Source organism: Falco rusticolus, chromosome 3 (assembly GCF_015220075.1).
Source record: "Falco rusticolus isolate bFalRus1 chromosome 3, bFalRus1.pri, whole genome shotgun sequence".
Taxonomy (NCBI): domain Eukaryota; kingdom Metazoa; phylum Chordata; class Aves; order Falconiformes; family Falconidae; genus Falco; species Falco rusticolus.
Window position 1 is genome coordinate 104500672 of NC_051189.1, and position 27886 is coordinate 104528557.

At 44.8% G+C, this 27886-nt stretch overlaps 1 protein-coding gene across 1 annotated transcript; it reads left to right on the top strand.

The window, feature by feature from the left end:
- The first annotated feature begins 5391 nt into the window (after window positions 1-5391).
- On the top strand, window positions 5392-27830 carry TTLL10 (tubulin tyrosine ligase like 10). The gene is given in 17 exon segments (XM_037380048.1): window positions 5392-5428; window positions 5948-6030; window positions 7265-7295; window positions 8855-8959; window positions 13509-13650; window positions 14602-14720; window positions 15964-16084; window positions 16745-16830; window positions 17042-17139; window positions 17141-17231; window positions 19131-19310; window positions 20274-20299; window positions 21076-21184; window positions 21481-21602; window positions 26572-26605; window positions 26608-26664; window positions 27676-27830. Coding segments are annotated over 17 exon segments (1596 nt in total).
- Window positions 27831-27886: the final 56 nt, after the last annotated feature.

Consider the following 27886-nt stretch of genomic DNA (forward strand, 5'->3'; position numbering starts at 1 on the left):
GCGGCTCGGAGGATATACACACAGCAACAGGAGCATCTGTGCATCCACCAGGAGAGAGGCAGGTGGGGCAGCTGGCTCCCACACAGAGTGCTGCTGAGTTTGGAACTGAGCAGCGGGAAACCTGAGCAGCAGGAAGGACCTTGGTCAACGGCTGTTTGCTTGAGTTCTTTCTCACCTTTCTTTTTCCCACTGCCACACCTCAGATGATGGGTTGAATTTTGCTTAAGCTGGGGTGGCTGGCGGCATGTAACGTTACTCCAGTGGTTCGCTGCTTCTTAAGTTGCAGCTCTAAATCAGAGCAAGGCAGAAGAACAAAACATCAGGAAGGGTTCAGCACAAAAACAAAGCAGCAAAAACAAAGCAAAAGAGGTAGGTGATGAGGGAGAGAAAGGGAGAGCATTTTCTAGGGAATGTTCCCAGTTTCTTCAAAATACTGATATGAAGCCCTTGGAAGTTTCCCACAGACTTCAGTGGACTTCAGGCCAAATTCCTTTTCCCATCATTGACAGTCTTTCCTCTCACAACTCTTGCTCTCATGAAGTTACGCGCTCCTGTCTGCTGATTTCAAGCAGGATGGTAGGTGCTCAGCAACACTGAGAATTGGTCCTGTTATGAGAAACTGGTTTGGTGAAATCACTGTGCAGAGAATTCACCTGTTGATGCAGGTATGTAGGTGCAAATCGGGATTTAGCAGATCATCTCTGTTGCTGTTTTCCCACTGTGCTGCCAGAAACACTTGCGGGCAGGGGATGGGTCAGTCTCCCTGCAAACGTGGGGTTTCTGAGACAGGTGCATGGAACGGGCACCTGTGCTGAACCTTCCACAGTTGTAGGGTGGCGTTGAGTGGCCTCAGTACAAAACTATGACAGCAGCCAGCCAAAACCCTTGGATTTCATGTTTGAATCTGGAGGTTTTGTCTTCTCCTAACTTCACAGCTTTGTTTCAGAACTTGGGCTTAATCATTAATTTCCATGTGTCTGCAGCCTGCATGCCTGCTGTGCAGTGAGAGGCAGGGCCAGGCCAATGCGCTTCCCTGGGAAAGCTGGTACATGTGCACTGCTTCCTACTCCATCCCCTCTGGTACTGAAATAAAACCTACGCACACCATGACTGCGGCTTGATCCGGGGGGGGGACCACACAACCCACTCCCAGGAGGCCCAAGTATGCATTGTTTAATAAACATATCAAAGCAATTTATTGATTAAGTCCACAACATGTAGATATCAGGGGTTTTCCATTGTCCAGGTGAGAAAACTAAAGTCTAGGAGAGCGGCCGAGTTTCCCTGTCTCTCACAGTGGCTTTCTTGCAGACCCCAGGGGAGATTGTGCTTTCTGACCCCTGCAGCCCTGCTGCACGCCCAAGGAGACGTGGGTACGTGACCGTGCACAGCCCTTCCCAGCCACCTGCACCAGGCAGCCTTCCCCCTCCCAGATGGTGCTGTAACCCCTGTGTGTGTAAAAGCGTTCTCTGTAAAACACACTGCTACTGTTGGAAAACAGCAATGCCAAGGTAGGGGAAAAAAGACCAAACCCAAAAAATCGCATTGGAACTGACCTCATCTCGGCTCCAGAGATATTTTGGGACTTGCTCTATCTGTGTGTGCAGGGAGGGGGGTGGCAGTGGGAGAAGCAGCCTCCAACCATGATTAAAATCTTGTTTTCTGAGAGATGTGCCGTTCTGACCCTGCAGTGAGCGATGAAAAAAGGCACTCAGAGCACACACACCAGCACATGAGTCACTCCTAAAAAATCTTCGAATGAAAGAGATTGTCTGGGTAGCGCTGCGCTCCCACCGCCAGCACCCAGGGAAACCTCCGTGCTGTCGCCTCACTGGCACCCAGCCCTGGCTGTGCTGGTCCCAGTCCCCAGTGCTGGGTTTGGCTTAGTGGCTTTTGGATGGAATAGTGCCACTCATCTGAACACGGGTGATCAGGATCAGGGGCTGCTAAGGCACCTCTCCCAGGCCATGGAAACAGTAGTTTTCCATCCTCAAATTGCATCTATTTACAGAGAGAAGCACCAGAAAGCATAATACTCCTGCAGTAAAGCAAAAATTGTTTTCTTCAGCAAGAAGATATCACCATGTGTTTATGTAGCTTTCTTCCTTCCACAGTACACTTTGTGAAATCAGTCTGTTTGGTGGTTATAAAAACTGAGACAAATTCAGACCCTCGGAGACCTGCTGACTTTCTGCCTGCAGCGTGTGTCGCTGTTTGACGGGAGCTCTCTGTTCCATTGTTTTCCTGGCTGCTGAATACCAAGGCTCAGTTGCTTGCTTCAAGGTTCTGCATAAGCAATGATGTAGAAATTTCTTATTTTTTTTAAAGGAATTTTCTGTGGTTTAATATTTGAATTTTTACTAGGTTTTTTACTTTAGACAGTGCTCCTTGCTTTTGTAGCTTGGATTTCATAAGAACCTTGAAAAAGAATTATAACCTTATTATTGTTTCTTCTATAGTGGAAATATATTTCTTATATAAATCTTGATATATTTTATAGTCGAGGGACTAGTTTGTTATACTTGTATTTTGTATAGACGCCATCAGACTTGCAGAAATAACGGAATACGAATGGGCCTTGAGCATCAAAACGTTCCAACTCTATATACTTCGACAACAGACCAAACGCAGCAGCAAGCTGTCCCACTGATTCCCAAAACGGATGACCTAAATGTAACTTGTAGAGCTAATCAAGTCACAGAAACCCTCTGACAGAAGAACCACCTTGGACTGAACACACGCTGTCTCTAACTGCACCTGTGTTGGCAGCACACATTGTTTCTATTGCATGTTATTTTTTTGACCCTGGTTTTCAAGGATAGTAAGGATCACACAGTCATTTTGTCTTTGTCACTTTGTACTGTAAGGAATTTTAAACCTATTGGTCAAGTTCTACAAAAGTTGGTTTTTAGCAGCCTCCTACGTTCCTGCAGGTTTCCTGTAAACAGGTGGCTGTGTAGAAGAGGAGGAGGTGACGAAAGCCCGCTCCCCCTCCCCACCTCCTCCCACCCCAAGGAAAACCTCCAGCATTCTTCGAATGCTCAGCGCCAGAGATTCAAAAGAAAAAGGCGGCAAAATCCGTGTCAAGGTGCATTCAAACCAGCCCATGTCAGGACCGCAAAACACAGGGCGAATGCAGAGTTTAGCCTTCTCTGGGAATTCTCTGGGAACATCTCATTTCGCTGGACACGAAGGGAAATGGAGGCAGCCCATAGGGATGCCTTAGGTGAATGAAATGCCTCCTTTAACTCTGTCGCTGTCGGCCTCTCCCCTTCTCCAACAATTAGGCAATATTTCCTAGAGGGTGTAACATTTGCTGAACTTATTTGCAGTGTGGAGGGTTGCAACACCGCCGCTGCTCTCGGTGTGGCCAGGTAGATCAGGCTGGGCAGGTCGGCTGGGAGAGGTAATCCAGGAAGGTGCAAGGTAAGGCAAGGACAGGATCCTGACCGGCTCTGCCCGAGCGCTGGGGCTAATTAGAGGCATTGTGCATGAACAGGAAAATACAGAGAATGTTCTTGAAGGTCACTGTGACCGCCGGGGAGGAGTGCCAGAGCATTCACACTGCCCTGGCGTGTCCACACGGGAGGACGCAGGGCCAGCCCAGAGGGAGACTGACTCTAAGCCAGGTTCCACCCTCCATCAACTTTTCTCATCCCTTTTGGTCTGAGGGGGTGAGGGAGTTTCCACAGAAGAAAACAGGGCTGTACGGCTGGATTCTCATTCTTCCTCCATTGTGGTTCGGATTGCGAGGAGCTGCCTGTGGTCCCTGGATGGGGATCTCATCCTCACGGAGCAGATTTCTGCATCTCAGGTGCTGCTGGCCGGTGTGGCAGCTGGTTTCTGGGCAGGCCAATAACTGAACTGTCGTGTTGGCAGCTGGAAGCCTGAAAGCCTGGCAGTAAATGCAAACCTTGCCGAGATCCATCTTCTGAAGTTAACCCTGAGCGTATACAGCTGAACTCACAAAAAAACCCGAAGCACACGTTATTTTTTTGCTTTTGCATGTGAAGGACAGAAAAATCTATATAGAGAGAGGAATTTAATGCTACATAAATAGGCCTTTCTATCTTTATATTTTGGACCGAGGCTCCATAAGTGTCAAAATCCTTTATTATAGCTAGTTTGGCAGCACTCAGCAGCTGCCTGCAAAAATCAAGGTCCCATTGTTTTAGCCACTTCTCACTGCACACGGGTAATTAATGGTCTAATAAAAACAACAATGTGAGGGGGGAAAGGCTCCTATAGAAATCGTGATTTGTCATAGCTGTAAAATGGTTCATTTAGTCATAAAACTGGCAATGGGTGCACTCCATTTGTTTTGAAGAAGCACTCACAAAAAAATATGGAGTGGGTTTTTTTCACATTTATCTCAGCATTCTCAGACTCCTGGAAATACATGTAAAACCTTATGAGGTTTGGGGTGAAGAGGGGAATGCAGGACTCTCTCCTATCTTCTTCCCTTGCCTTTCTTTCCCTTTTCTTTACGCCCAGTTAATCCCTGGGTTATTGTAGGTTCAGCTCACCAGTAGCTGCAGCTTTGTGACACAGTAAAACTGCTCAAGGGATTCAACAAGCAGTTGCAGGGAGTGTTCTAAGAGAAATCTCTGCATTTGGCAGTGATCTCACACTATCATTAGCTTACTCCTCTTTTTAAAATTATGTCTGAATTTATGTCTTCTATATAAATCGGTGTCATTTTGTATCAGCATGAGCTGTGCTTTGACATTGCCACCACTGCCTTTTTTAATGGCTATCAGTGAGTTTGCAGGTGTGCTTTTGATCACATCTGGCATGCAGTTTTCATCAAAATATGATCATTCCTCCTCACCACACTTTGGCTCAGCCCTGAGCTCACAGCCCCGATTCTGTTTGGATGGAGCTGAACCAGGGAAGGCATTCGCCCTGTCCCACCAGGAACGGATGGCCCTGAAGGGCTGGTGCCCACAGTACCCACGCTCTGGGATGGCGGGCTGCCTCTCCCTACAGAGCCGCTTCTATTGCACGGATCTCGCTGCTGACAGACCTCACCTTTGCGCAGAGCAGTTTCCTTGGCTCACGCGGCTGCTGCAGCAGCTGCCTTTGGCCTCTGAGTTGCTTTTCAGAACTTTGCGGAAGGTATTGCCTCTGTTCACTGAAGAAACAGAAGGACTTAGGAGGATTTAGGATGCTAATTTTTCCCTGTTACTGGTTTTCATGATCTGATTTTGCAAAGGCAAATTTAACAGTGCACACTGCACTGAACCAGCTCCAGTGCTCAGCATTAACGAAGTCCAGCAGAGCACCGAGCTGTTCAAACTCTTCCTCAGAAAGGAAAACTACATTATAGACAAAGCATATATTTTCATGTCTTTAGTCTGTTGTCCTATTGGTGATTGCACACTGGCGCGAATGCAGTTGGACTTTCTAGTTTGCTATTTGGAGCAGTGTAAGCAGCAAGGGCGTCTCAAGCAGAGGTGGAGCCTGACCTTTAGAACTTAAGGAAAGCCACAGGAGAGTGAGCAGAAAGGGTGCCAGCCAGCAGCCGCCCAGGGAGCTGAACTGGTTTCCCTGATTTTCTGTTACGCAATTCTACTCTGATACACACATGCCAGTTTGCTCGGCAGCCCTCTGGTAACGCTGCCATTGGACAGCTTTATCTAAAAGCACATACATTTGTGGAAATCCCTTCACATTTGTAGCATTAGAACCTCTTGTGTGATTACTGGCAGTAGCCAGGCAGCTGTTGGTAGGGGATCAGCTTGTGCCCACAGTGCTGAAGGATTCAAGAACAGAACCTTGGTATTACAAAGCAGAAGCAGGCTGGGTTCTGAGCTTCCAGTTGCTGTTGTGAATCCACCGTTCTTCAGGCAATTAAATAAGGTTATCTTTGCTCTTCCAGAGTGCAAACCTGCTCTACCACAGGATGGTTTGTTTCTTTAGAAGCTATCTGGGGTCTGACTGGAAGTCAAGTGCAAGTTGTCCAAACTGAAGGCAGGGCAGGGAGCGATTAAAGCTCTGCTAAAGTATTTAGAAACTGCTGAGGAAAGGGTAGAATTTCCATTACTTTTGGTTAACTTAAGATATGGTCTTAGCCCTGAAAGAAGGGACTAAAAGGCAAGAAATTGTGGTTGTACAGAAAGCCTTTCTAACCTCCATGAAAATACAGTACAGGGTGATTTATCAGTAAGATGCTGAAGCCACTTTGTGTCATCTGATGACAGGAGTGCTGACCTGGTAAGCTAAACAGCTATTTGCATCTATATTATGATATTTGGAGTGAATGTTCCAGGCCCTCCCTCCAAACACAACTTGGAAAATCCCCAAAGCCTCCTCTCTGAGATCTCGCCAGATCACTAAAACTGGGCAACCTGCTGCCATCAGATACACTTTGGTAAAAACACTGTTTTGTTGAGTTGTTGCAGGACACCTACCTCTCCAGACAAACAAGACAATGCCTAAAATGTTGTTCTTTAATATAAAAGGCTTTACATAAATTCTGGATACAGCAGCGCCATTTTTTTATATCACCAGCAATCACTGTATTAGTACCTGTTACTAAGAAGGTGCTACGGAGACACACGTCATTGAACAGACAGACATAAGGAGGAGGCATTTCACTTACTGCAGACTTTTCTTTCTACTGTTTTAAAATCCTTTTCTCTTGCCAGGAGAATGCATAAAATAAGTTCCATACAAGTTGGTATTGGCACACACAAGCTGTGAGGCCAGCAGGTGCATTTGTTCCTCACAAGCAGTTATTTGCCCATTTCGAGTCCTTCAGCCTCACAGGGAAGTGATGTGTATGTGCTCGACAACACAAGGAGAGAAACTTCTGAGAAGCATTTATCCTAAAGCGAAGCTACAGGAAGAAGCTGGGATAAGAAACAAGCAACTATTAGGATGCCAGCAGAACAGAAGAGCTGCTTCTGTCTGAGAGGAAGATTTCTGCTTTTGATGTTTGACACCACAGCAGGGACAACTGGAAAAGGAGCATAGAACTAAGCATCTTCTTCACATGTGTTTTCCAATTGCGTGCTTGAGCTTTGCTCTTTTCCTCATACGTGCACCTTGAGAAAGCACTGCAAGATTACTTCCTGCAACTGGCCTACGAAATGCAAACCCACCCGAACACCAAACACCACTTGCAATTCCTGTTCCCACTCCACGTGTTCCCTCTTCCCCTACAGCTCCACCCAGAGCAGCGCTGTGCTGGACTCATCACCTTCACTTCAGTCTGACAAATCCCTACTTTAAAAACTCTTGTCAATTCTTTCCCTGTCAGGATGCCTCCCAGTCTGAGGGCGAGGGCGTTGGTAGATGCATAGCTTCTTACTCCATCGCTCTTCAGGGGATCTTAAGAGCTTCATCTTAGGGTCTGGCAGAAGCCCTGGGCCAGGCTCTTTTGGGTGGCAGCTGCTGTGTGTGATGCCAGCGCCCACTCCTTACCTTCCACCGGCATCTGAAAGAAGCCTTTTCTTCTAATCTCCCTTGTGGCTTTGCCAAGCTGAGGTTTGGAGAAAGGCAAGAGCCCTGAGGTTCCACACCACCTGCCTTTCTCCAGACCTCAGATTTTTTTTGAGACAGCTTCTTTTTCTTTAACATGTACAGTCATGGGAAACTGCAGGGGTCTTTGGCCTCCGACTGGAAATAAAACTCCATTAGAACAAATAGAGCTGAACAGTCGGTCTTTGTACCACAAAATGAGAATTCCAGTCCCACCCAGGTGCAATTATGCAATTATCACTCAAACTTGCAGACAGGGGAACTGGCACTGCAATGCTTTGCAACACAGCCAGAGCCACAGGGAATCAGTGACACTGGCACGCTTGTCTACCTCCCCTGCCTACCCACTCCAACAAATCACTTTGGGGAGGACAGTTTTTAAAAGGAAATGTGCTTTAAATATATCTAACTGTAGATTCAGCAGCTCAATATTGTAACTCAGCTTATTGCATGGTACCTTCCTACATAAGAGTACTTACAGTAACTGGCACTTTTGCATTTGTCCTTCTTACGGACTTTAAACTACACAGTACCTATGCTCCATTTACTTGGCGTTCTTAGACTATATGTTACTTTTGCTTGTAAGTAAAAATAGCAAATATCTATTTTCCTCTCTAATTTCAGCTGACGTTTTAGTTGCCCTGTGCTTTCTAAGGTAAGCATCCTTCCTACAAGAATAGTTGCAGCCTTGACTCAGAACAAGTCCTTTTTTACAACTGGCTATTCCAAGCATGAAACTTGCTAAAAACATTCTGCCTCCCCTATGTCCAACAATTATCTGGGATTACAGTTTCTGTCTCCAGACACAATATCTCAACTGTTGTACCTATTGCAAAGATGAAAAATGAGTCTGGGCTTTCAAGCTTCCTGAAAAGAAGCCTGTCTTATCCCAAGGCTGAACAACTGGAGCCCAAGGATGTCAAAGACAATGAATACCAGATATATTTGAAAAAAACTCCTCTTGGATGCTGCTCCACCATGAGCAGCAGACTTGGGGAAAAGCGCCCAGTTACAGCAAATGACAAGGCAACCCAAGGCGTACACCAAGTGCTCTCAATGGGAAGGAAGCTGAAAGAGCACAAAGACTAGATACAAAAGCACCCAGATCCCCAGCACAGCCACCAGTAAGCTTATCACTAGAGACCGCCTATAAGAAGCTGTAGATGGAAAGTAGAGCCTATGTATTCCCAGCAAAACAACCAAGTCAAAATAAAGATTCTGAAGAAATGAAAAAAACCACAGAAGGTGGTGAAAAACGGCACCTACAATCAATAGAGCAAATGATGACAGAGAGACAAATAGATCATACAGACTTTCACAGGTCACTCATGACTGGCAAAGTGGCTGACAATGATCTTTCCTTTTGCAGGCTGGGCTGAGATGGCGTTTGTGCCAGCCAACAGGACAAAGAACACCAAATCCACGAAGCACGGAAGAAACCAACAACAGGCTGGATCCTTATCGGCCAGCAGAGGTGGATCTTGTATCCTTGGTTTTAGTTATTAATCATGCCAAGTCCTACAACCAGGTTCTAAATTGATGCCAGTATCAAGGGAGTTGTATCTTCTTACACTAGCCAAAGTGCTGGCCACTAACTTATGGCATAAATTATAGACATGTTGCATGTAACTTACACCATTTTCCTTTAAACCCTGTGAAAATACAAGCCCATGCCTTTGCTTCTAAAATAATTAAAGACAGAAATTGTCCATATTGGCTGACAAATATCTAGTGAAATTAGAATATGCTATACTAACATTTTAAGTGTTTTGCTAAAAACATGAAGAAAAATACAAGCTATCCATTAGCAAGCAGTTCTTTTGAAAAGAAACCATTACTTTTTTATGCAGAGCTAATGTGGCCAAAATGCCACAGATCTTTCAATGACTAAACCAACAGTATTATTTATCTGACATATTCATTGTTGAACCCAGCTCTGTGCATTGGCAGTAAAAAAATAGATTCATTTATTTCAAATGAAAGTGTGTTTAATACAGAGGCAATATTTAGGGCAATGTTTGTCTTTAGAAAGATATCTACATCACTTAGCTTTCTTCAATGAAAATTTCAGCTAAACTTAAACTGAATTCTAGAGAAATCAGTCAGCTACAGTTCTGTTAAGCCTTGCTTTACATGGAAACATGGAAAAAGAAGATCCATCTTCTAAGGTCTGCTTTGTTTTTTTCTTTTGGTAGTAAGTGATACAAAGCAGACTGCATCTCCCTGCCGGTGTCTTTATCCCCGTGTGCCCTGAAAGATGAGCTGAGGTGAGACAGGGGCTGCTTATACAGACCCTACCAACACACAGGTACTGAAGAAATTAATGAGCCGAATTCAAAATTGTCTCAAGCAATTTAATTTACTGGCTGTACCCAGCGTGAAGATGATCTCTGTGGGCTCTCTGGAAAGAAAGCATACTGTTTAATCTCATGCTGCTAGTTCATGTGCCAAGTTAGAAGACTGTTTCCCCAAGGGCTCTCCCCCCTCCCCACCACAAACACCTTTTGGGCAGAGAGAGGCTCTTGCACGGGACAACGTAGAACCCAGTTCAGATGCACAAACGCAGCCCCTGAAATATCCACTCCTCTCTGCTGATTAGGTGTGCAAGCCAAGCCGCTCTGCCTGCTCTTTCCTAAGAGCTCAAGTCCCAACAAGCATCTAATCCCACCTCTGATAAACAAGTGAAAAGGCCCTTGCCTGAAATTTATGCAATCAGGCAATGAGAATAACCCCCTGCATTCCTGTTTTTCCTTACCTTTTTAATAATTAGCCATCCAAGGGTGCAAAACACACAAATAAATGAAGACTAAGGGGACTCATGCTTAAATAATACATGTCAAAAGAGTCAATGAAATGAAGGTTCAGCTTGAATACTGGGAGATTCCATAATTAGACAGAAAAGATGGTAAAAGGCTCCCACCCCATGTGTCTCTGCATAAGGATTAGAGAGGGAGAGACAAGTGCGTGTTCAGACCGATGGAAGAATACCTTACCAGCACTTCAATCACTGCAGGAGATTTCATGTATCCGTGTCTCAGGATAAATGGGGCTGTTTAACATAGGTTATTTTCTTAGCAATCCAGGCAAGGAGAGAGATGATAAAAGAGCCAAAACTCTCGTAGGAGGTATGAATGAGCAATTAAATGTTAAAAATAGATAAATAAATATTTACATTCCCATATCAAAGAGTAACAAGAACAGCACTATAGTACACCGTGCTAAGGCAGACGAGAGAGATCAGCCTCCCTCGTGGAAGGTACCAGTAGCCGGAGGGGTGGTACAGCTTTGTGGTACAACCTTTTCGTAAAATGCATTGAGTCTGGGAAGCAGTTGAGCTGTACTCCTTTTCCACATGTCTTTTAATTTGCCTGACACTTATGCATAACGCATTGACCCCAGCTTTGAGCTACTTTCAAACAGTTTGTTCAAAAATTTTGACTGACACGCTAAGGACAGTCTCTTCTGGAGGAAATCAGGGTACGTTGTGAATTTGCCTGGTCTGGTGCTACGATGGCAAAATGAAATAGTGCCCAAAGAGCCAGGCACTGCTGGCCACTGGAGAGTCCTCCTGTGCAGCTGCCCCACTGCCCCACAACCAGCAACCACAGCCTCGGCTCTGCAGCACCAGTAACAGGCAGCTGGGAATTCACTGTGGAAAAACCTCATTTCGGCTGGTTACAAGACATCACCAAGGCAGTGTTCTCCATTGTGGACGTTGTGCCCTGGCTTGTTTGAACTGGTTGTTTAGTATGTTCTTTTGGTTTGTTTTGGTTTTAATTTAAGGAGGAAATTCAAGGCATGAGTCCAGGGATTAGCACTGATAATGCTGCAGTTTGTAACAATGCTACAGCTTTTGCTGTTAGAACCCTTTGGTGCCAAGTACTACATGAAGCAGAAATTTAAAGCAAGTCCCACCTCAAAGAATTTGCAACCTGCTCCTTTATTCCAAAGCAAACTGAGCCAGGTGTGGGCGCCTGCTGGGGAAGTCAGTAACTGTGGGCACACAGTTCACTGCGGACTGCACCTGTGCTCATAGGTGGGGTGCAATGAGGACATGAAACAAGTGCTTGTAAATTATGAGAGATAACAATGCCCAATACCTTTGCTCCACTTAAGTCAAAGCGGTTTTGTCATTGAGAGAGAAGGTTTTTCTCATGTGATCACAGGATGTACTACAACAAATAATGATAAAAGAACAGCCCAAGTAGATAACTCCAGTCTTGTCATGGCTTTACTGTTCCTAAAAGCTTTGTGCATAGCCAAGCTGAAGACATACCAGAGGCATCGTTTCTCAGCCCCAGAAGTATTAAGCCTTTGTATGTTTTCCATAGGTTTGGACTCAGTGATTTGGGTATCAATATCCCAAATGCTAGTGTGCAAACGCCAGACTCACAAATCCTATGAGTTACCAGCCAAGAAATCAGACCACAAACAGAACTTTCTTGCTAAGACCAAGACAATGGGTGACAAATCCAGCAATGGTTTTGAGGGTGATGACATTACATCAGATATCACTTCTGAAACCACAGGGTTCATCCTTCTGAATTCCTTTACCAGCAACTATATTCAAAATAAAATTTTCCATTACTGGCCATTCTTTCATTCATACCCAAATGTGATTCAAGTTCCAAACTGATAATGTTCTTCACATCATTTATGTGCTATAATGTCACTGGTCTGTTTTGAGAACATTTGAACAATGTGAAGATTGATCAGATAGAAATTGCTTATATATTGTATTTTTTTCCAACAGTACAGAGCGTATAACAGTCTAGTTGCATCAGGATATGACCCTGAACAACTTTTGCTACTTTAGTTAAAACAAATACATTATAAAGCATGGTGTTGGATCTCTGTCAGGGTGAGATGGTACCCAAGTTGCTTCATCTGCTTTGAAGCATCTTTATGCTCTAGAACATGATTGTAGACTGCACCAGAGAATTGTTTGTGCTGCCTGAAAAACATCAGAGACATGAAATACAGACAGAGCATGGAGGTGTTGGTGAAAAGTCATGGACTCTCATTTTGCCTTACAAAAGAAAAGCTTTTGCTATGTGTTATACAGGGAAACCTCTTGGCAGAGGAAGGTCTAGAAGTGATGTTTTCAGTTTAGATTATCATTCCTAGAAGGCCAAGAGTTAAAGTTCTTCACAACTGCTAAAGCTAGTTACAAGCCCTGACATTCTCCTCCACAAATAACCCAGCACTTACTGGTTAGGCAGATCTCATTAACTTTGTACTGAAAAACGTTATTATCCCTTACAGATTCACCACCTTTTGAGCCCTGGGGTCTGAGAATAAGTAACAGAACCCTTGCAAGCCTGCCGTGATTAGTTACCAATTTGAAGTAGAGTGTTTCCTATTGACACCATCACCACAGTTTACGTGTGCCGTTCCACTTCGCGGCTGCCTGCCAGGGGGACCTCACAGCTGTCACATCCTGGGCTTGTCAAAATTCCTGTAGGCTTTACCAGTTGAAAGGAAATCTATTTCAACGTATGGTGTGTGGCTAACACTTTTTAGAAGGCTCTTCTTGCCCTTCCCCTTTTGCATTTCCATAGCTCTCCAGACCTTGCAGTCTTTCAGACTCTCCCACAGCCGCCCCCAGCTTTCAGCTGACCGGCGCAATGCCTTGTGCTCAGCCTAGGGCAGAGCTGAGACCCACCTAGGCAAGGGACCTGAGAGCCCTGTGGAGCAGAGCCCCACCAAGTAAAAGAATGCCATTTAGCACTGACAGGCTAGGGCGCATTGAAATGTTCCCTTCTAATACATATTTTATTTTCTCTGGTTTTCCACTTAATATATCACGGTACCTGCCAGCAGGTTACATCAGCAATAATTTCTGAAATGTTTTGAGACAGTGCCTTAGTGATGGCTATAAAACCCATTGAGGTGGTCCTTTACCTTGTAGCATTTTCTTCTCTAACAGCTGTCTTTCTAGATGAGGATTTTATGCAGAAGATCCCAGATCATCTGAAGTTTCTTAATTTCCAATTTTGCATCTGCTTCTACCAACACTGAAGTGAAGCTTGACAAAGCCAAGTCTAGTGAGACTAGAACACAGGGTAAGGCATGCCCTCAAGAAAAACAGCCAGAAGAGATACCAAAAGCACCAGTGAAACCAGGACCATATTTTCATATGAGTGGATCTAACGGAGCCGAGCTGTAACTAGATCCTCTCAGCAGACTCCTATGAACAGTAGTACCACCATATATGAAGTCATGCGATGTTACCTGTTATCCATTGGCCTCAAATAATTTTCTTTTGATTTGCTGTCTTTTTGGAGTGGTACACCTGGGGAACCATTTAAAGATAAATGAAATAGAAGGTATCCACTGGAAGGCCACTAGTGGTAAAGTAGCTAACTACTATCTCTTCGCAAAGAAACAAAATGCTTCTATTTGTTTAATGACAGGGGTTTTTTGCTGGGGCTGTCCAGAAATTGCTTAGCTACACCATGTTGCAAATCTGCTAGCATCATCACTACAGCTAGGAACCACTGTTATTGATCAACATTCTGTTGTGGTAAATGTAAACCAAGAAAATAATAAGAAGAGATTTCTGCCCAAGAAAACTGTCGGATCAGAAGTTCCATTCATTCCTTCCTGAGTTCTTCCCAGCATACTGGCATTCTGCTCTAGATGTTGTCACCAGCAAGCACCACAGAAACTCTGCTGCAAACAGCACTTTCCTTGCTATGTTTCCATAGTTTTTTCTACAAGTAGTTTTTCTATCGCTGCTTGTCATCTCTCCCTAAACTCCTCAGCAGAGAGGCTCCTTATTAGGACTGGATGCTGAACATTTCTGTTCCATGGGTACCAGTTGCATCCTAATTGGAAAAACCCTGCTGAAATGGTACCAGTTCTCATTAGAGCTGCTGAATCACAATGTTCCTAGCATCCCCAGTTACTCCTCCATCCTCTCAAGTTCAGACCAGCAGGTACACTAACAGCCATTCTAACTACTGCTTCCCACCTTACCCCCCCACCCAGCGGCTTCTGGGCATGTTAGGTCACGCTCCCAGAGAAAATTGCTAGGATTTAGAGGGATATGAGCTAACTATGCATTTGTTAATAGAAGGGAGGCTACTTTTCTGTGTTGTTTTCCTTGTGCAGTGTGAGTGCCTATAGCCAGAGCAGAGGATGGCAGCGTATCTATGACAACAGAAGAGAGGATTATGCACTGAAATGGTGTGGAATCAAGTGCCGAGAGACCTATTACCGTTTCAAAGAAGGTAGAGGTGCCTGAGGGCCGTGAGTGGGAGAGGTTAGTGGGAAAAACCCGAGAATGCTGGACTTGTGACTCCCACGGCAGAGGAGGTCACCTGGGGGTAGGACAAACAGGTAACAGCTCCTTGGCAGACTTCAGAGGGGACACCAAAGCTGGACTGCCATGGTGATTAAAGGAAGGGATTTAGACAAGAAAACACTTTTGGGAGAAAAGATACCACTGAAATGAACTAAGTATAGTGAAATGAGCAGTACGGAGATTTTTAAACACAAATGGTCAGAATCATTTCTGAAAGGCACTCGTCCCTCTTTGGGTTTGAGCCCAGGCTGCAGTCAGACTGACACAGCACAGTGGCACAAGAACAGCACACAGCCTACGCTGGCGCCTCTCAAGCATGAGTCCAGTCCTTGCGTACCTTCGCAGTGTCCGACGTGTAGAGATGCTCCCCACGGTGGAGGTGGGAGAGGAGAAAAAGGAGGAAGGTACACTAAGAAGCAAAGTAAGCTCAGATGGGTCACCCCACACATCCCAGCCCCAGCTCTATCTAGGGGGAACACAGGCACTAAAAGCCAAACTACTGCATTAGCAAGCAACCTTCTGAATCGCACTCCACCCTTCATCTCATCAGTACATCCCGACCTCACCAGGTCCAGCCAGCTTTCCCACCAGAAAAGCATAAAATCAAGGACTCCCACAGGAAGCGTCTGGCTGGCACCCCCAGAGCCTAAGCACAGCCCCTGGGGCAATTATGTTCCTTCTGGGAGCTGGTCAAGACCTGTGCCCTGGCAAGCCTGAGCATCATGGCGCAGAGCTGTGGGCCTTCCTGCGGCAGGGGGAGAGTGTTGTCACCCCACCACCACTCCACGTGCAGCAGCCACCTTTCCCCTCCTGCCAGCTCTGATGGCGATGCGGTGGCTGTTTGCCAGGCTGCACCATTACAGCAGTTTGCCTGGCACACGGCGATGCGGACAGGCTGTGTTCCAATGCAATTCCGCAGCTGGAATGGTGTGACAGCAGTGGCACCTTTGGAGCAAGCAGGGGATGCCTGTTTCATGAAGCGCCACCAGGTCGGTTTGTCCCGCTGTGAGGTTGGACAGGAACACGTTTACACAAGTGTTCTCACTGCTCCGTGAAACTGTCACTACGGCCTTAAAGCAAATTGGTGAAAGTCAACAAAGTCAGCTTGACCCTCCAGATTCCACTGCACAGGACAGTGAGAGCAAAGCTCTTTTTTCCCCCTCATACAGGTGAACAGCTTCTCTACCAGATTCCGAACAACAGAGTCCTCACCAGTCAGATAGGGCTTTAGTGCTGCCTGAAAGAGCAAGAGCGGATGATGAAAAAGATCAGTAGGAACCATGATTCCAAGTAAGAACCTCTCACCTCTTTGAACCTTGACCAGAAACATGCCAACAGAAAGCGAGAACACGTAAACAAAGGACCATTTCCTTCTGGAAGCATAACAGTACAGGACTCGAAGTGTATGGGGTTTCATTTCTTTCTTATCTTCTAGAAAAATCACTTCCCCCCCTCCAAAAAAAAATAAAAGTACATGCATTATTAGAGACAGAATTTCCTCTTTGTCTATGTCTGGAGCTGTAGGAGTGTCAGGTCGCCCAAAGACAACAGCCATAGTAATTCCCCTGTTTTGGGTATATTGTCCTACTAGAAAGGCCACAACTTCTCATGCCATAGACACTGCAAATATAAGAGAAGCTTATTGTCATTTCTGCTCCTTTATTTTTGACCTACTAAAAACCCAAATAATCCTGTACCATGGTTACCTGCAGCCATCTCAACTAGTTTTCAAAAACCTGAGTATATGAAAAATGTCTGAAGGCTAACGTATATTCTTGAAAGCTTATGGAATGAGGTAGCTCAGAAAAAACATACAACAAACACACAACTGTCCACAAGCAGGGGAAAAAGCCATTTCTTGCATTTCTACTTGCACCATCCACTCTGAAAGTAACCAAGGAATGAATGTGTTGGAATAGGGTTTTCAACTTGTATTTGATTCTCCCAAAGGTTACTGAAGATGAAAGAATTCTTCCCAGAAACTTTTTGCCTGGACTTAGAGGATGAGAAACATGCTTTTTTTGAGCTTCACAAAGGTGAATTGTCTTAATCATGGTGGCAATCAATTTAAATAGCTATGTGATCCTCTGAAGCGTTCATAAAAGTATACACAGTAATAATTGGTATCTATATGCACGTGTATCTACATACATGCACACACATTTAAGTGAGCAGTTTCTAGAGCCCACTGATGAGTGCATCAGTGTTTCATACGGCTTTGTTATAATAGACTCATTCTTTCTGCAGAAGAACAGATTTGGATCTGCCAGCTGTGTTGCTCTAACTGAGGTCGAGGAATCTTCCTGCTGAGAACTGCAGCTGCTGTCAGCACAGCATCCTTCAAGGATTCTTGCTTCAATCCTCCGCAGTGCTGAGGACTACCTACTTGATAGAAGGGTGCCATACAGGGTTCCCCGGGCAAGAATAATGCAAAGGTAGAGACCAAAGCCTGGGAATTCACGTGTGAGTGTTTAAGCAGACTGGCCTCAGAGAGCAGAATTGTTCCATAGGTGTTTAATGTGGTTACACAACATCTCATCAACCCATGAAATTTCATTTTGTGGGAGACAGTCTATTTCTCTGGTTGGTCTCTCTTACATCCACATTGTCATCAGAAAGATCCGAGTTTACCTTTGTCTGGCAATTTAAGAATGACTTCAAAAGGCCAGATGTTACAATTCTGTACGAGTTCTATATATAAAGCCTTGTGCAAAGTAATTTAAATTAGATATTATTCCAGTTTCTTATACAAAGCTAGCATTTTACCAATTGTACAGCTGCAACATCTGTTTCATGCCATCTAATAAAGCCTCCCAAATATCTTTTTAACTCTGCCTCAATGCTGCAGAAGTCTGGACCTCAATCAATAGGCAGTGGCTAGCAGTCACTAAAATTTGGGTTGGCATGGTTTTATTTTTCATTCCTTGCATGAATAAAGGAACTGTATGTTCTTTGTAGAACATGCAGCCTCGCAGCCATTGCTAGAATATTTTCCAGAGAAGCAGAACAGCAGAAAAAGGAAGGGGAAAGTAAGGCAGCAGTCACAAGAACAGTGTCAGCTACTGAACGTTACTTGCTTACTGCTACACATCACTTCCCTTTGCCTCAGCATCCCTCCCTCAGCTGAGGCATGCATTATAATTAAATCACTTCAGTGCTTTGAGATGAGGGAATAAAACTTTCAGAGAGAAACACAAAAGAGATGTTTTCATTATTTACCTGGGAGCTGCAGTTCCCAGATGCCTGTGGTGTGCACGGCTAGGCGTACAGGGCACTCCAAATGTCATGGTGCCCATACATGCATGATATTGCCTGGCACAGTCATGACATGCCAGCAACGACCATGTGATACACTCATGACAGCGCTGTGGTGTTGGCATGGCAAAGGCATGTGATGGCTGCATGTCCTGGTAACATGGTGATAGCAGTTCCTCACACTGACCCTGTGCCACTTCCCTGGTGTTCTGCTGTCTTGACCTGGCACCTTCATCTTGCAAGAGAACACAGTGAATAGCAAGAGCCTTTCCAAGAGCTTCCCTCGCCAAAGCAAGCAACAGTCGCTCTTTATGTTCATCCAAACATGTCTTTTCATAACAAAGGAACGGTTGGCCTCACTGAAAAGAGCAAGAGAGATTTGTAAAATGGTAAATGGGAATGATGATTTTACAGGCTTTCTGAAACAGGCTGGACTGTGTTTACGCAGCAGTAAATGTAAAGTCAGCACAGGGGGCAAAAAGGTGACTGCCTGACAAAAGCAGACCAAGGGCCCTAGTCAGGCCAGTGTGGGGTCTTGGACATAGACAAGCAGCAGTACCAGGAGAACAAGTGGTTGGATCCTATCTATCAAGATCTCATCTTGATTTCTATTAGTGAAGAATGGCTTACATGCTGAAGAATGAGGCTCCATATTCCTTTGAAAACTGTTGTTAGCACTGATTGCTTTAACAGCGTATCCTAGTTATTTATATGGACATCCAGCAACCTTTGATGATAAAGAGAAACAGTTCCCAGACTACATCACTCTGGCAATAAAAGCAATGGTGCTGTATGAAGGGCTCTTTGTGTTCAGATGTAAACTTTGCATGTTTTCCAGTAAATATTAGTAAATCTTTAATTACCTCTTGCTCCTGAGACTCAGCACAGCTTCTATTCTTTTTGAAAGGAGCTGTTCTTGGCATTTCTATCCTCTCCTATGAGCACCCTCTGCTGCCACTCACCGAAGAGATTAGTTCTGTGGCATGAAATGGACTGGCTGTGGGGGTTTGTGCGAGCTTTGAATTGCCACATATTATGACTGCTTGTTGGTGATGCAAGTTAAAATACCACTCTCACAAGCATATTCACAAGCCTCTGCTCCTGGAAGGGAAGAAGTTTGATATCCAGTCTTACCTCCTCATTGCCTGCACAGCACCATACGTGTTACTTTTCACCCAGGGTTACGTCAAGTTGACCTTCATCAAGTATAATGCTGCTTCTGAAGGTCTGACTGTTCATCTGACCAACCAGGCAAACTACAGTCACTTCGCTCAGAAGAAGAGGAGGGTGTGTTGGCAGAGATGGGAAGCAAAAAGGATTTTTGAAAGGCTAGAAATAAATGCCTCATACATGCAAAATCCCTGCACCCAGGAAATGGATGTGGGCTTATGGTCAGGCATGGCAACCAGGCTCAACAGAAGCAATACCAGATCAGGTTCTGTTCTCTGTCATGGACCAGTTCTCTGCTTAACCTGAGAATTTCTCTCCCTGGACCTCTTCTTCCTGCCATTTTTCTGTCATGTATCTGTAGACAATAAGCTTCTTAGGGCAAGAAACCTTTGATGGCAACTACCTAGCACAAAGGAGCCTTAATCTTGGCTAAGGATTTTGCCAATCCTGTTGTGCTTAAATATAGTAATCATAATGGTGTAAGATATGGATGTATTCTTCAAGAGCCATCATTCTTAAACCTCCATCTTTGCTTGTCTTGCTTCTCAAATGAGAGCTGTAATAGAATGAGACTGTTCTGGCTTGTACCAGGATACATACATATCTTGTCAGACACAACAGAAGCTCAGACCTACCTGAGTTTTTACTTCAGATGAGGTGTTTCAGTGGTTAGAACTGGCCCTGATGAAAGAGAACAAACAGAATCAGAAGGAAGAAAACAGTTTCCTTTTAAAGCCCTTCTCCCAGTGTCATGCTGCATTCTGACAATGAGCAAAATACATATTACAAGCGGTACCAGCCAAGCCCGCTTCAGTTGGAGTTTACGGTTCGTGGAGAAGTGCAGTTCGGGACAGCAGATTATAGCTGCTTCCTGCAATATCTGCTATTATCAGTACGTGACTTGTTTTCCTGGAATAGTTTGTTTGCTCAGCTAGAGAGCTATCCACATGGGAATTCAGGTGCTCCGGTAGGATCCCATGGCACAGGTGATATTAAACAAAGGACAGGTGTTTATGAGCAAAACACAAATTACCTGGGTTCCTGCTGGGTGGAGGGAAACAAAATTTGCAGGAACAACTGGTAAACGGCCAGACCTTCAAATTACAGTTGATTCTGCTCTCATTCCCTCCCTACCCTTTCATCCCACCCGGAAATAGCCATTTTCCTACTATATTTCCAAAAGACAAGAGGTGGCAGAGACAGTGTCACTAACCAGCAGCTTTGCACCCTCACAGCAGGTGTCCCACAGAGGGAGGTGCAGCCGAGCCGTTTCACAGGGAGTGGGGACTTGCCTTTGAGTGAACAACGTAAATACCCCATTAAATGCCAGCTGACACAGATGAGACAGTGGAAGAGAGAAGCCCTCTCCTTGGTTTCCTCTGGGGATACATCCATACATCTCTCCCAGGTAGAGTCTCCTCTAAGAGGGTACTAGGCAGATGGACACTGGAATTGGATGCGCTCCGAAAAATACCATGACTCGGACTCGAAAGCCCCTCTCCCTCTCTGCCAGCCACTGGTCCAGACATAGCACACATACACGCACACGCACCCACACTGTTTGACAGAGCCCTTGGGTAACTGGCTTCGCTGCGTCCACGTGGCTCGGGCACATCTCTGCCCCGGCAGTACTGTACAGCGGGAGTCTGACATTTGCTCAGGTTTAGCTCACTGCTGGGGGACTCTATTCCCTCCACATCTGTAACTTAATCCTGGGGTTCTTCCCAACTCCAGATGCATGGAACAACTCAGGGCAGCGGGATGTCTGCCATGCAAGTCACTTCCAGAAATGCAATCCTCCCTTTGCTCTGCTTTCCCGTCTCTCAGTACAAGCAGAAGAAGAAACTGCTGCACAGCCAGGTGAGACAGTTTGGCACACGGAGCACTTCAACAGCTACGTTAATGAGAAGTTCAGAAAAACCAACGGCCTCCCCAAAGACTGGGTTTTCACTGTCTTTACTGTAAGTGCAAGCAAGTGTATGGTGTCCTAGTCTGCCTAATTAGGGTGACAGGAGTTGGGAGAAAACCCGTCAGTTCACTGGAGCCCTCAAGGAAACACATGCACTGAGCGAGAAGGTATTGATGGTCCCTTGGTAACCATTTATCCGCAAAATGCAACACCCTTCTGAGTCTAGAGAGGAGCTCTGCTGGAGGCTTGGGAAGGAAAAATGTCCCTAAACCAAGAGGACACCTATGACTTACAGTGACTTCTACACCTTGGCATTCACAAAGATCAGTTACCCCCATCCCCTGTCTTCCAGTTCTGAAAAGGATGCAGCAGATCATGTTGCGGTGCTTCTTGGCAGCCAAGCACAAACTCAAGCGCAAACTGGGCTACTTCGATCTCACCAGCTGTGACATTTTAATTGATGAAAACTTTAAGGTATGAATACAATATTGTCAAATACTGAATGTGATACGGGCCAGATGTCTAATGCCAGCAGTACAGCACGGTTGACACGGGCTCTGGTGCTAGGAATTAAACAGAGCATTCAGTCAGCCAGCTAGGAAGTACAGGATTCATTTTTTTTCTCCAGTTCCATTGTCCAGCACCAAGACACGGTACCTATGCTGCCTGCACATTTACTGCACAGAGAAACCCTGCATTAACAGCTCAGGATGGGAAGAAAAGTACTTACTGCAGGTGAAACTGTTCTGTGCAGAATTTGCACAGGGAAGCAGAGTTCATAGTGGAACGTATGGGAATTTTAATGCCCATTCAGTTTTTTCTCTCTCCAGAAACCAAACACACCAGATGATCAGCCCACATAAATCAGTGTGTAATGCTTCTAACATCACATGAAGTATACTGATTTACACCAGCTGAGTATCCATCGAAGGCTACGAAGAACTCGCCCTCACCATACTGAAGAATCAGTCATTATCGGTTGAGATGTCAGTACCAACAACTCCATGTTCACTGTAGGTTCACCATATAGCAATAGGTCAGCCCACTGAGTCTATAAAATCTGCTAGAATTACAACTCAGACTTGTAAAGAGTGAATGAAACACAGACAAGAAAAGCCAGAAGAAAGGGAAATGTTAAACACAGTGATTGAGGTGCTTTCAGTACAGCACAGTCCTTCAAAACCACCTGGCCTAAACATAACAGAAAGCCATCTGGCAGATTCTGCTGTTGCTAAAGCAGAAAGGAACTCAAACATACTCCAGCAAAGGGCAGCGGGAACAGCAGACCCTATGAAAGAAGGGAACAAATGTATGCAGCAGTGGGTAAGGCACGCGAACAATAGGCTCCTTTGTACAGGGAGTCAATGGCAAGGGAGAGTAAATGGCAAAGACACAGAAACTGGTGCCTCTCAGATTTCAGTGGGGATTGTCTTCTGCAACGCTGGCATGCAAAGCCCGGGCTGTGTAAACTTTAAGTAGAATAGAAGATCTAGTATCACTCTATTGTGGCAATTCGTACTTGGCTAGTTAAAAACTTCAGTGTTTTTAAAGACCATTACCTCCCCAGGTATTTTACATATGGAGAGATAAACAAAATCTGTTTCTTGAGAAGTATTATCTGTAAGAATGATGATGATTTCTGGGCACTTAGTGGTGACAGAGTCAGCTGGAACCTGGAACTTCGCTTTGAGAGAGAGTAATGTAGATCTCTAGGCATTTATTTGGCATAGGTTTGTCTATCTTTTCTTGCCCCTGCTGGGGAGCAGAAAGCCTACGGTTTTATTGGTGCGGTGCCATCTCACGAGGCAGCTGTGCGCTCCCTGCAGATCAACAGCTGGGCACAGGACCAGCAGCTTCAACCCACAGTTAACACCGCTTGCTGCCGCAAACTCCCAGCTCGCTGTGGGCTGACCTTGACTTGGTGGCCTGACACCCTGTGCTTTCCACCTGTAACACACAACAGCCCGATTTCTCCCTGTCATCCTGTTTCACGGCACATGTAGAATCTGCTTTATGCTGATTTAACATGGCCTTATACGTTCAGTCCTAGAGCTCATCATGCCTTTCCCTCTTCCTTATTTGTCTGAGATGTAAATGCCCCCAGCATCATTCCTAATAATCCCTGAAAGGACGCTCCCTGCAGAATCCTGATTCAGTCTTTGGAAGGTGTTTTGCCTGCCTCAGAGTTCTTAGAAGTAGCACGGAGTATGAAAGCAGGGCCTGCTGAGAAGCTTTCTGTAGAGCCTTGCATATTCATGTGTAAGCTGAGAAAAGAGTGAAGTGCTTTAAGAGGAAAGGGAGCAAAAGTGATGGATGTGGTTTTGCTGTTGTTGGCTTTTTTCCTACTGTTTTCTCAAGCTTCCTTGTGCTGCCCTGTAAATGCCTAAGTCACTACACAGCTTTGGACAGTGTCATTTAAATCCTCAAGGAACCTGTTTTCCAAAAGCATTGCATCAGCCATGCAAAAGGGCTTCTCTCCAGAGGTATGCTGGGAAGACAGATGTGTAAATTTTTTATCAGCCATAAAAGGTTCAGCTATCTATCAGTAGAGAACAGACTGAACATAGATAAGCCATTTGCTAGTTTGCGATAGATGTACACAAATGAAGATAACACTCAAATCCCTAGTTAAAGCGGGAATGGTTCCTTTGATTTGAGTGACATAGCTTTTCATTCACCCCAGGAGTATGAGGTATATCTACATGGATACTGTAGACTTGGTTGTGCCCACCCCAGGTCACGACGATAAAAAAAGACTGAAAAAATTTGTTAAGACTGTGGAAAACAGAACACCACTGCCTTAGCCTGAGGTCTCCACTATCGCTAAGCAGGTCCCTTTCTGGGTTGGCAACATCTGAGTAGCCCTTCCAGTGCTTGGTTTATGACTGCGCACATGGCTTCTGCTGTGTCCACACAGGATACAGAACAAGTTATTTTATTCCTATTTCTGACTGGTATTTCAGTGCTGCTTAAAGCTTCAGCCGGAGGTCAGTCTCCCTGGACACCTGCCGCTACACAAATGCAGAACAGACAGCCCTGCTGTGGGTGGCTTTGGGCTGTGAAGCATGTTACAGTCATCCTCCCTAAGAACAAGTTCTGATGTAGAGAGATGCAGACATTCCCATGCAGTCTCGGCTATCAAGTCACTTGGAGCCTCTGGGAGCATGGACTGATGCCCTCGCCCTCCCTGAGACCACAGCAGGACGTTCAGCTTCTACCTGGTGAGCTCTAGCAAAGACCCACACAATTAAATTAACGAAGTGTTTTTCTGGCTCAGTCATGCATTTCCTGCACGCCAAGTAGCCTTACCTCTGCCATATCGGCAGGGAAAGGACCGACCTCTGAGATGGGTCTTATGTTGTCTGCTTGTCCCCATGTCACCACGTGACAGAGCCTAGTCTCATTGCCCAGTGCTCCTTTGAAAGGCCAAACTCCTGCTGTAAGGATGGTTCTACAGCAATAAGACTACAACAGTAATCAAACCAGATGAAAATCAGAAGTATTCAGCAGATGCTAACACTGCATCTAGCACTATACAAAGCTCAAGACATGAGACCTCAGATCCTGGTGTGATGCAGGATCTGACTGCAGTTGGCATGTTGTTCAAGAACCCATGGACAAATCCTATTATTTGAAGTTTTTAAGCCTAGCTGTGATGTCTTGACAGAGCAAGTTTAGGATGTGACAGAACATGGAGCTGTACTGCCAGGCTGCAGGGAGCCTCTTCATCCCAGAGAAACATCCAGAACAGCCCTTCTGACCAAAGCCACAGGGTACTTGTTTTCTCATCACTTCAAAAGCCTAAAGAAAAAGGACAGTCCATGGTTAGGAGGTCAAGGACAGACATTCTGGGGTTTTGTTTCCTTTCTTTATCATATGTTTGCTAGGAAAGTTTGAGCAAGGCACCTGTATGCCAAATGGAAGGAGAAGCACAGGGATTCCATTCTATATGAAATTCCCATGAAATGGGATATTCACAGAGATATGGTGAATCCTGGCCTTATCCTCTCCGCCCTTCCTGAAATAGAACAAAGGGCATGTACTAACTCGCCCTGGTTTTGAGAGGTTAAGTGCATTTAAAAACTGAGACATTCAGACAGTACAATAATGGGGAATGTGGAAGGTGAACAGCATGACAGGTATCACAGAGAACTTTCTTCCTCCTGTTTGTCAGCTTTATATGTTTTGAAGGAGAAAACCCCAAAACCTAATCAAGGCGATTAAGAAAGTTCATTGATTTTGTCTGTCAGCACAAAATCTTCTGAACTTTTAAGAGGGAAAAAGAACACTTACTGAGAAGCAATGAGTTTGCCAAGAAAAATGCACGTAACTTAGGTGCCCTCTGTTGGCATCTGCAAAGCAGGGTTTTTTGAGCAGCTGTTCCAGTTCTCCGGAGGAGAAAAAAAAAAAAAGAAAAAAAGAAAAAAAGAGAAGACATTTTACTGCCCTCACTATTTGTTCAAGAAAGTTTTTCAAAGAAGTGAAAAATACTTTTGTGTTTTATTCTCGGCAAAATAAAGGGCCAAAGAGAAGGCTATCATATTGCCAAAATCTAGCAAACACTTAAGACTTCATTTCGCAGGTACTTGCAAGCAAACTCATTGCTGTTTCATGAAAAAAAAAATTATTTTTAAAAATCAATTAAAAGAGAGTAGAATTCTCCTGGGGCTCTTATATTATTAAATATTCTTCCTTACAAAACACTGAATAGTTCCTACATGTCTTATATACAGGATGCAGCACACACGGTGGAGGCAGGAAGCAGACAAAAGAGTTTCTCTCACTATAGGGAAAAGAAATAGTAAACAGAATTATACACAAGCCAGCTGTTTGGTTTCACACAGATATTTTTAACTGGACCATCACATTCTGTGGATTGTAGCTTCAAATGTTGGCGTTTCAGAGGGAAATGGAGATGAGTCCAGTATGGGTATATAAAATCAGTATCTTACATGGCTCCTACCTGAAACTAAAGCTTACCCAGGAAACCAAGGCCAAGGGTGCACTGAAAACTCAGTACCAAGTTTACTTAGTTTTGATCCCATGTCTACCTCAAATCAAAATGATTCCTAGATTCCTAGAAACTTTATTTCATGGTATCAAAAAAACTCAACTAGAAGCTTTAATGGAAACCGGTATGTTAAGAAACACAGTGCCTTCACGCACCTATAGAGGAAGAGTTAATCTAAAAAGCATCGGCTAGAGACCCAAAATAATGTGTAGTGTTGTTTTCAAGTAAGTAAATGTATCCAAAAAGGGATTTTGTTTTAAACCATCCAGTCCTTATGAAAATTTTATCCTGCCTGCATTCTGTGTTATGGAATTCTGCTGGGATTTATTAGTACTTCCACCTCTCAAGGTGTTCACTAAGTCAGTAAAAGGGCATTGCTCTGACTCTGAGGTGATCCAGCCTAGTTTTCTAATGGGCATTCACTTTTCCTAGGTCTGGCTTCTGCAGATCAATGCAAATCCAGCATTGCCTATCAATGCAAAGCCTTGAGAGATGTCAGCCCAGCTGTAGTCTTCGAGAGCCTTGGTAAGCGGACAAGTCACAGGGTGGCCAGCAACAGCTGATCATGTCACTCCACTGGCTGCCAGATGGAACACTCCTGTTTATATCAGCTGTAGGTCCAAAAGGATCTTTGAATAAAGATCTCTCACTGCTGAGTTTATAGGCAACTTAGAAGGCACTGACAATTCTAATCCATGTAGACCTAAAAAAGCTACGGTCTTTTTAGCCATGCACCCATTAGAAAGAAAGAAGTGGTTAAATTTTTTTCATTTATAATTACTTTTAAGAATATATTTATGTACAAAAGGCTAAATGTTAAGACACGTCCCTATAAAGTGCACCTGCACGCTTTTCTCCTGCCTGTTGTTCCTCCTGCCAGGTTAAGTTGGTTTGTACAATGTGCCTTACACAGCCTTGTAATTCAGGTGGTGCTTGAATGCCAGCGTACTCCACTGCACTTCACCAACAGAGCTGGCAACTGCTAGGTGGACTATATAAAGACTGAAAAAATCCTTACACCGTCTGATATACATCAGCTAGAGCTGCTCTTGCCTGAAGGACCGCCATCTGTTTCACCCCCGATTTTCTGTGAGATCACTGTATGTGTAAGGAGTAGCAAAGGGAGAGCCTATGGCTACATGAAGGGTGTGAACGATAACCTGCTCATGGTTACTGTCATAGAGCCAGTTTCCTCCCTGTGTGCATGTGTATTTATTTGGGGGTGTATTCCTATCCTGTATTGCACTGTAAGCAGTTTTACAGTATTTTCTCTACCAATTTCCTAAAATGTTTCCAGTGGAGCTGAAGCTGCTGAAGTGAATGCAAGCGTGGTGTTTGGTTTTTGGTTTTTTTGTTTGTTTGGTTTTTTTAATTGTCTTAGAGTAATAGTCCACCGAGGCCCCAGATCACAGGTTGGAAACCACCTCCCCTCATCCTTCCCTCGCACACAGCTGCTTTGCACACACACGTTGCAGCTTGGGTGTATTTTAGTGCCAGAGTGTTCCCACCACCTCCTAACTGCATCTTCTTTCCCAGATTTGGTTCTTGTGGTTTTCGACAAGCGCCCCATAGGTCAGCGTATTTTACCTTCAGAGGCATTTGGCCACTTTGTGCTCCTCTGTCATGAGGATACTGCAGGGCTTGGCCAGAAACAACCCCCGAAGCTCAGAACTGGCCCGTGTACAGGCTGAAATACGCAGCCACAAGCAGAGGTGATGGCCACTCAGGCCAGAGCCCTGCCAAAGTG